Below are 10501 nucleotides of genomic sequence, written 5' to 3' on the forward strand. Positions count from 1 at the left end.
GTGGTAGTAGTAGTAGTAGTAGTAGAGTACTAGTGACAGTGTGGTAGTAGTAGTAGTAGCAGTAGCAGTAGCAGTAGTAGTAGTAGTAGTAGTAGTAGTAGTAGTAGTACTGAATTCCCTGCCTCATCAAAGAACAGGACAGGGTTACTTTCTCTCACTCCTCATTTTGCCTGTCTCCTCTGTGACATAGTGCTTGACCCGCACATCGGAGCAGAGGATGTGAACTCATAGCATCACTAGGATCCACCATCAACAAGCGGCTGTATATACACCACCGCGCACTGCTTCGTCCTTGTGCTAAAAATACAGAATAATGGAGCACAGAGCACCGATAACTCATTAGACTCATCAAAGGATCACTCTATCCTGTCTCTCTCTCTCCCTCTACCCTCTATCTCTCTCTCCCTCTATCTCTCTCTCTCTCACCCTCTATCCTCTATCTCTCTCTATCCTCTGTCTTTCTCCCTCTATCCTCTATCTCTCTCTATCCTCTGTCTTTCTCCCTCTATCCTCTATCTCTCTCACTCTCTCTCTCATCCTCTATCTATCCTCTGCCTGGTTGACCCCCATGTGGAAAGGCACATCAGTGGCTGCTCTAGTGTCCTTTGTGGTGTTTATCACAGCAAGATTCCCCAGCAGAAGGGGATTACAACATGCAACACCTTGTTTCCTTTCTTACTAATGTAGAGGACAGTAACACCCCCCATCTGTATTTCTCTATTTATCTCTCTCTGATAATCTGCATGGCACAAGCATGTGCAAAACTAGGTACTGTCATAAATAGGATGTTTCCTAAGCTAATATAGAGGATAGAAGTACCCCCTCCCTCCCTCTCTCTCTCTCTCTCTCTCTCTCTCTCTCTCTCTCCCTCTCTCTCTCTCTCTCCACCCAGAGAGCAGACAGCAGCATGGCACAGGCATGTGGAAAACCTAGTAATGTCTCACCACAGCTCCTGCTCTCGCTCTATTAGCGGTGCTTCGCACAGCAAGATTAGCCAGCGGGGGGATATTGCACGGCCCCACTCCCTTGCACCCCATTCTTGTTCTAAACGACATGAGGCATCAGTGCAGTTTGTCCTTGGCTTGTCCCTGTCCTGTCATTCGAGCAGTGTTATGTAATGGAGACGTGTTAAACATGTGTTCGGGACATGCGTGGTCCAAGTAGGATCCCTTGAATGCTTTTCATTCATTCATTATTTTAATTAAATACATTAAACAAAATTCTGCATTTTTACATGCTGACCGTTACTCTCCTTAGATGGTTGGCTGCTTCTCTTGCCAAGAGCTCCAGTAGTGTTTACATTTGTTGCATATCACTGCCTCTCAGGTGTACTTTTGCTTAAAGCAACACCAAAGAGTTTTTTGTACCTTAAAATAATGTTTCCAAAATCGTTTCAGTGGTTCATCAACTCGTAACAGGGTGAACGGCACTTTCTGCATTCGCTTCGCAGCCCTCTATCGGCTATAACCGCACTATGTAAGTTTGCCAGATCGGGTAGCGGATCTGTAGTTCGATGGAATGAGACATGAGAAACTACAAATTTGACTTGCATCTGATGTCATACATCGTACTTTCATAAAATCATGCAACATATTCTACCTTGTCTGTGGACATTGTTATTTGCAAAGCCGCGCTGGATAAACAAATAGGCTAGTGCATGCGACAGAGGGAAAGTTCTTTGGTGTTGCTTTAAGTAAATTCACAATCCCATGGAACTATGATGAGACTTTTTGCTGTGCTTTCTACCAGCTCACTCTCTTACCAGATGGTCCTCAAATTAAAAAAATAACACAGACATCTCAAAAAAGGAATATATGCAGACTGCACGGACAAGTTGCCAAAACGGAGGTTGTGTTTTTTACAGTAAGTCTTTCCTTAAAACCCTTAAAGGTGTACCGTCACACCAGCGTGACTGAAATGTTTGAAAATGAGCGTTGTCAAGAATATCTGGGTTCACTGAACGTAGAATTTTAGAATTTTGAATTGTTGCGGAACGGAATCTTATGTTAGAATGTTCAAAAACCCACACCTTTAAGGGTTAACCCCATATATCACATTCATCGGTGTGAGATTGAGATTCAGTTGGTACCCTGCAATTTGAATTTCTCCTCGTCCTACTCACTGACTCACCGCTAGCTCTCCCTCGCTGCGCTGTCGTGGTCTGCAGCTCTGTGTGCTGAGTGGCGGTTACGGTCTAACAGCTTGCGCCGGCCGCCTCCGCCCTGCTGGTCTGGCCCATGACGGCGGACAAATTGTTTTCTTGACTCCTCGAGAAGCATTTATTTGGCCGTGATGAACAGCTGGACAGACAGGACCAACTGGATAATTAGCAATGTCAGGGGTCCCCATGTAATCAGGGGACACGTTTCTCTGTGTGTGTGTGTGTATATGCTTGTGTGTGTGTGTGCGTGTGCGTGTGCGTCTGCGCGTGCGTGTGTGTGTGTGTGTGTGGCACACAGAATGTGTGAATTGTTTTTTGTGTTTGTTTCATTTGTGTTTTGCATGTGAGGTGACCACAAATATGAGTGGGTATTTGTGTGATTTGGACTGTGTGTGTGTGTGTGTGTGTGTGTGTGTGTGCATGTGTGTGTGTGTGTGTGCGTGCCACATGCCCGCACCCTGTGCCCTGAGGTGTAGTATTATTTCTCCATAAAAAGCGTGGGGAGAGAATTGATTCACTACACCGTAGGAGCGCAGCTCCTCATTAGTTGTGTTCATTCGCTGAGAAGGACGTGTGCCCGAGAACTACTGATGAGAACATACACACACACACACACACACACACACACACACACACACACAGACACACACACACAGACACACAGGGAAAAACACACTCAGGGAGAAACACATAGTGACACATACTCATATGTACACATGCACATACGCGCACGCACACACACTCTCTCACACACAAACTCACACACACACACACACACACACACACACACACACTCAGGGAAAAACACACACTGACACACACTCATATGTACACACACACACACACACACACACACACAAACACACACTCAGGCAAATCCCAGTCGTAATCACACATCAAAAATACATATCTGAAATCTAATCTGACAGTGAGCGAGCGTTGTGTGAGCTGTTTGTTTTGCTCTGTGAGGGGGCCTTACTCTGCGCTGTTGACCAAGTGTACTGGCGGGTGTTGTTGTGAAGTGCATCTGTCGTGGGACAGCACGAAGCTCAGCTTGATAAACAAACACAACACTCAGCATGCAGAGAAGAGGGTTTTGAGTGTGGTGATGATGAGGAAGATGAGGATGAGGATGGTGGTGATGATGTATTAAAAGCTCTTGTTTTGCCTGATGTTTGTCACTCAAGTGTAACATACATGAGTGTGCAGTTCATCTCATCGTTTCTACGGTCTCATTGTCTTGTTTCTCTGTCCTCTATAATGGAAGTGCACACACACACACACACACACACACACACACACACACACAGTGAAACTACTCACCCCAAACATAACATCATGTCTCACAAATGAATAATGTAACATAATGTCTTATGAATGCATAACTCTTAAAAAAGAACCCAGTCACATTCATACGCTTTTTTTCTCACACACACACACACACACACACACACACACACACACACACACACACACACACACACACACACACACACACACACACACACACCAATGACAAATTTAAAGACTGGCGGAGTTCTAAAAAAGCCCCTGTCGTTTATTTCCCCCGTCTCTCGTAAATGAACAAAAAGCAGCCAGGGGCCCTTATAAGGACCTCCATCAATCACATACACACTTTAAGGCAGCAGGGCAACACTTTCACTTTGTTTGTTTTCTCTCTTTCTGTCTTTTTTCCATTTATTCTCTTTTTTATTTCCATTTAACTCTGGGCCTTGGAATTGATCTGTTCTCTTTTTATGACATAATTAAGCCTCAGAAAGATGTAGTTATCGGCAGAAGGCAGCTTTGTTGTGTCCATAGAAACCTTCAGACAGACTCCTTAAACAGAGAGAATGAAGGGAGGCGTGTGCGTGTGTGTGTGTGTATGTTTGTGTGTGTGTGTGTATGTGTATGTTTGTGTGTGTGTGTGCACGGTCAGACTGGGAATTTCGGCCCTGGCAATTTTCTCCTGGACTGGCCCACCACTGGACCGACGACTGATTCCCCTGATTCCCCCCATAAATAACAAACACCCAGTAGGCCTATTTTGCTGTAGCAACACTTCATAAACTGAACCCAAACATTAAACATTGAGAGTTTAGATCTATAGCCTAATCACAATAACACGGGTGTCCGGGGGTGTCTCTCCGGGATTTAAAAAAAAAAATGCTGGTTGCTAATCACACCATTTTAAAGTGATTTGAGAAGGACAGGATTCAGGGATAGGCAAGACAGTCTCATATTCTGTCTGTCTCACGTCATGTTACCCCATGCATTAAACCACGTCACTGCTTGACTAAAAAATATAGGCTACTGAACATGGACATCGTCATAGTTGACAGAAATTATGTTTTGTGCTAACATGTTGTAGAAACACAACCACAGCCTTAATTTGGTGCAAATCTCCTTTACTTTGGTTATAGTCCGCGATTCACATTAACTGTAGGCTATCACCACAAGTGTATAGCCTACTAAACATTTTTGCCCAAGTTTGTGTGCCGTCATCACATTTTGCAAAATTAGGCTACCTTCGTTACTAACCTACAATGTTGATGGCCTACTTTTTACCTGCATCGACTCGCGAATCGCGATTGATTGTGCATTTAATGTAATGAGACTTCCACTTTCCAAGTTTCACTTTCACTGTCATTGTGAGCTAAAAGGCTAGGCCTACTATATGGGAAATACTTTGAAGTTCATTTTGAGTAGGATCAGCTCCAAAAATTAATGGATTTTAACCTATGCTACACTTTTCCACCAAGTTGTGCGAAAATTGTAGACTACCCGTAGTTTTTTTTTATGTTGACAGAACCGCACTACAGTAGCCTACATAGTGCAGTAAATGGAAGCTCTTGGTAGCGCGTGCAACTAACGTCTATAAAAACAATATATTTATGGAATAAAACTAGACCTCTGGTTGCTGTTTACGGTTAAACTGTGATGATGTGAACACCAGCCAGCGGAGGGCACCTACTAGGCTACCATGCACTCGTAGGCTATATTTCCCCACAAACCTAGCGGCTGCTTGGACAAATCCACTTGAGGGGTGGGGCAGGGGGGCGCGATCGTAACACACACTGAATCTGTCATGAAGAGGCCAAAATGATTGACCTGTCACCCCCCAAGCCAAATGGATGCAACTGCATTTATAGGCTAGGCCTATGCCTACATGACGGGCCGCAAATAGTCCTAGTCTAAATAACTTTAAAAAAAAAAAATCCCGGAGGTCACCGGCCAACATGTGGACCGGCCCACCGGGCATTTGCCCGGTTGTACAGATTACCAGTCCGAGCCTGTGTGTGTGTGTGTGTGTGTGTGTTTTGTGTGTGTGTGTGTGTGTTTTTATGTGTGTGTGTGTGTGTGTGTGTGTGTGTGTGTGTGTGTGTGTGTGTGTGTGTTTGTGTGTGTGTGTCTCTCTCTCTCTCTGTGTGTGTGTGTGTGTGTGTGTGTGTGTGTGTGTGTGTGTGTGTGTTTGTGTGTGTTCTTGTGTGTGTATGTGTGTGTGTGTGTGTGTCCCTCTTCGCACAGGCGCATGACGTGTTAGGTCAGCGTGACTCTCAGCTCTAAAATGTCTCAAAGCAATCTTTGTGAGATTTCACACAAACAGATGGGGCTGCCACAGTCCCGTGGGATGCCAACCTCTCAGTCACCTCTCTGAGGAAGGTGACATTTTATACAGCTTCACCTAGAGGCAGGTAGCAAGCCGAAGAACCGAACCGTACAATTATAAAATCCTGTTAAGAAATGTCACATATAAATGTCACTGTTTTATTTAGAGTGCAATTTTGTAAAATTGGTTTAAAGAGACTGATTGTGTGAACATCTTGTCAGTATGCCTCTGTTGTGAATCATTTTGGGTAAGTAAACAAAAGATTGTGATCATGTATTCAGAGGCTTTTTTGAACAGCAGAATACCTCAGAGATGCTCCTCTGATCTCTCTCTCTCTCTCTCCCTCCCTCTCTCTCCCTCTCTCTCCTATGTATAGAGATACTTCATTGTCAGATAATGAGGTGTGCAGTGCTTCTAGCGCAGAGACAACCTACTTAGTAGCTGACTCATCCGACCCCAACCTAATGCAAGCCACATCTGGGCCAGAACTAAGCCAGGCCCGTCTCAGATGTGTCTGACAGAGACAGTCTCGGTCAGAGAGTCACTGATAAATACTAAATAACCTCCGGCTTGTCCCAGATAGGTCTGCAGTGATTACCATACTCTTCTCTGGCTATCATAGTTATTTTTGTTCCCAAAGCAAAGCATCTTTCATATGTCGATTATCTCGGGGTTTTGAATAATGACTTGTGATTGTAAGTATGATTCAGATTGGTCACTGTGCTCACCCATGAAATCAGTGGTAGTTCTTCATCTTTAGAACCTCATTATTTCAATATTATTCTTCATTCTGAGCGGACGCCCAGAGCTGTAAACTATCTTCAGGGACAGTCCCCCCCTGGTTACATTGTGGAAATTGCAATGTGTTTGGTCATCTGCAGTCAGAGGCTGGTAGGAATGAGCCAACCTATTCAGACATCTCACATCTATGTGTCATCAGCATTTGTTAGATCCAATTCAGGAAACTTTCTCCTGTATTGATGTAGTCATTATGAATCACCGTCGTTCTGGTTGGCCACGGCTGTAGACTCGAAAAAAGGCTGCACAGCCGAAACGTTGCCAAATTAAAAACGTCCACTGCATCTAGAAACAGAGTGTGCGTTTTCTGTATTTTTTTTGTGTTCGCCCCTTCCGGCAAATGCCACAGCCATTGTGCCACGCCGGTCAGCTAAAGTTAATCTTGGGCCTACCTCTCAGCCCTGCCAGTGGTCATTCTTACAGGTAGGAAACTGCTTTGTCATCCTGGCAAAAGAGGCCATCGGTCATTACCGTAATGAGATGAGGAGTGAGCAGACGACGCAGTGACATAAATCACCAGAAATGAGATGAAATTGAGGTAGTCATCTCCTCTCTCCAGTTTGGCACAAGGATGCCGTTACACACTGCCCGCCACAACCCCTCTTGACCAGCAAACAAAATCGTTTAAGTGCCGCCTGCAAAGAGTGCGTCAGCCAGCAAAACTCTAATTATGGCTGCCTCAGGTATAGCCACACCCCAGCCTCTACCCATGGCCGGCCCGTCGGGGTCTCTTTGGAGAAGCGGGATTAGGACAGCAGTGGCCAGAGGACACAGCAGGGGGTCACAGCTGAGGAGCCTGTGTTGCAAACACGCTTGGATGACTGAGCATTTTTGTCAGGCTGTGACGGACACGGAAAGTTGTGTGGCTGTTGTGTGTGTGTGTGTGAGAGAGAGGGAGAGAGAGAGAGAGAGAGAGAGTGTTTATGTATGTGTGTGTGTGTGTCTTGTTTGTCTGTGTGTGTGTGTGTGTGTGTGTGTGTGTGTGTGTGTGTGTGTGTGTGTGTGTGTGTGTGTGTGTGTGTGAGAGAGGAAGAGAGAGAGAAAGAGAGAGTGTGTGTATGTGTGTGTGTGTGTCTTGCTTGTCTGTGTGTGTGTGTGTGTGTGTGTGTGTGTGTGTGTGTGTGTGTGTGTGTGTGTGTGTGTGTGTGTGTGTGTGTGTGTGTGTGTGTGTGTGTGTGTGTGTAAAGCAATGTGAGCAATGTGTGGAGTCAGGTCCAAGGATGCAGGGTGATTATTTCATTATGCACAAATGTCAGCACATCTCTCCTCCCTCTCTCTCTCTCTCTCTCTCTCTCTCTCTCTCTCTGTCTCTCGCTCAATCTCTCTCTCAATCTCTCTCTCTCTGTCTCTCGCTCAATCTCTCTCTCAATCTCTCTCTCTCCCTCTCTCCCCACCACCTGCAGCAATATGGAGGTGGAGGAGATGGACACAGGTAAGTAAGGTGAGAGCCAGAATGAACTCTATGTTTTTAATTGAAACTGTATGTGTCACATCATTCGTACAGTAGAAGGGCAGTGCTGGGGGAAGCTGTGTGAAGTAGCCTGGTTCAGAGATGCTGCCATTTACTATGGCTGCTATTTCTATGTGTGTTATTTCATGGAGAGTGACTGTTGCTTTATAGATAGATAGATAGATAGATAGATAGATAGATAGAGAGATAGATAGATAGATAGATAGATAGATAGATAGATAGATAGACAGATTAATAGATTGGTATATTGATAGATTCATTCATTCATCCACAATGAGAAATTATTATGAATATACTGTATTATGACACATACACAGAACAAGTCAAAAGTAAAACAATAAATGGAATTTAGGATATTAAGTATCTCATAATGTAGAAATTATCAATTAGCCAATTTATAACCTTTTATTTAAGACATATAGGGAAGGATATAATTGATACATGATGCAGGAGTTCACAGATTCTTATGGTGTCAACAGCTCCATATTCTAAACCCGAAAGGTTATAGGTGATTTGAGTTCAGCTAGTGGTACCATAGTCTACATGTAGTACGTAGCATGCTGCAGTAAGAATGAAACAGCTTATTTATCAATTGTCATCATATACAGCTTAACATATTTAAACTTGCATGCGTGAAATATGTTTCATTTTTTTGTAACTGAGTTCCTTTGACCCAGCTAATTGTCTTGCAATGTCATTTTTTTGGCTTGCATTCATAATTATGTCCATACAAATTAGAACAGAGTAGACAGATTTGAGGACATGGTATCTGACTGCCAGATATCTGCAATTATGATGAACTGTGTTTCAACATAATTATATGTTATTAACCATGTAACATATGCGCTATTTTAGCTATTGCTGTTGGTTAATGTAGCTAGTGTTGGTTGTACATGGCATGCAAGATTAAGTGTTGATCTCTGCCATTGTGCTGTGTTGTTTTTGATGATTTGGTTGTTGTTTTCTCTGCAGTGGTTGTGGGTGTTTGTTATCTCACTCTGTGATCAATAATTCAGTTCAAATGATCAAAGTTTTTCCTCATTCTTTCTGATTTCTGCTCTCTTTATTTCTCCACCTCTTGCATTGCGTTCTTTCATCACTGTTCTTTTATATTGTCATTCTTTGGATAAACATCACGATTCCCCGATACCATCTCTCTCGTCTTCTATGCATCCTCCCTCTATCTTCCTCTCTCTTTCTCTCTTCCACTCTTCATTTTACTGCTCCGTTATGTTGTCTTTCTTTTGAAAACATCACAATTTCACATCTCGTCTTCTACTTCTCTCTTTCGCTTGCCATATCCTATCTCTCCTCTCTCTCTTTTTTTCTCTTACCCTATCTATCTCTCCCTTTCTCTCTCTCTCTCTCTGTCCCTTTCTCCCTTCACTCTTAATCCACTGATTGGCTTCACTCTCTTTCTTCTGAAAATGTCATGATTCCACACATCTCGCTTCACTTCCTTCCCTCCCCTCCCTCCATCTCTCCCTCTCTTCCACTCTCTTTATCTGTCCATCATTCCTTCTCTCTCTCTCCCTCTCCCTCTGTCTCTCTCTCTCTCTCTCTCTCTCTCTCTCTCTCTCTCTCTCTCTCTCTCTCTCTATCAGACTGGCAGAGTCCCGCTCCGGACCGCCGTTGTCTGAAGCTGCAGCTCTGAGTCTGACGACAGCTGATCTGGAGGACCTGCTGTCGGGCAGCGACGAGGTCGACTCAGAGTGAAGGACCCCTCGAGCACCAAAACCACCACCCAGCACACATAAGCACACACACACACACACTCACACACACACACACACACACACACACACACACACACACACACACACACACACACCCCTCCAGTAGGGGCCACAGCGGTGCTCAATCTAAAGAGACAGCCTGCCTCATCTCCCATTCAGCATCTCACACAAGCCCAAAGCTCTCGCCATCCTCCTTTACACTCCCATCAAAACCACAGGGCCTTCTCTCTCTCTTTCTCTCTCTTCCTCTCTCTCTCTCTCTTTCTCTCTCTTCCTCTCTCTCTCTCTCGCTCTCTCTCTTCCTCTCTCTCTCTCGCTCTCTCTCTCTCACACACACTGACTGCAATAATGCCAACACCTATGATCTTCTCACAAACACACACACACACACACACACACACACACACACACACAACCAAATACCTCGCAGACGGCACTGAATCTCTCTCCACACACACACTCTCACATTTTTCAAAAGCATTCTCCTACCACAAGCCGCGGTCACTCTCTGTTGACGCTCACGGATCCTTTTCTTTCTGACAGCGAACCGTTCCATGTCCCGAGAGAAAGGCATCTGTTCCCATCCCGGTAGGCCACATCTCCTGAGTTATCAATGCCCGCAGGGCTGAGAGCTCCGCCTAATGGACTACATTTCCCAGAATCACTTAACCACAAATTCTTGGCCACAAACCTACCATCAATAATTTATACAAATAATGGAACAA

The 10501-nt window shown here is 44.5% G+C and overlaps 1 protein-coding gene across 1 annotated transcript in view; it reads left to right on the top strand.

Moving 5' to 3' along the window:
* The window catches only part of LOC143110308 (low density lipoprotein receptor adapter protein 1-B), a 50591-nt gene extending 40835 nt beyond the window's left edge, over positions 1-9756 (top strand). The window contains exons 9-10 of the mRNA XM_076273193.1: positions 7973-8001; positions 9683-9756. Of these exons, the coding sequence (XP_076129308.1) occupies positions 7973-8001; positions 9683-9756 (103 nt within the window). The remainder of the gene's footprint in view (positions 1-7972; positions 8002-9682) is intronic.
* Positions 9757-10501: the final 745 nt, after the last annotated feature.

This window comes from Alosa pseudoharengus, unplaced genomic scaffold, assembly GCF_046254945.1.
Source record: "Alosa pseudoharengus isolate Yale_2024_CS ecotype anadromous, Long Island Sound unplaced genomic scaffold, YU_APseudo_1.1 YU_APseudo_1.1_scf_7, whole genome shotgun sequence".
In the NCBI taxonomy this organism is placed as follows: Eukaryota; Metazoa; Chordata; class Actinopteri; order Clupeiformes; family Clupeidae; genus Alosa; species Alosa pseudoharengus.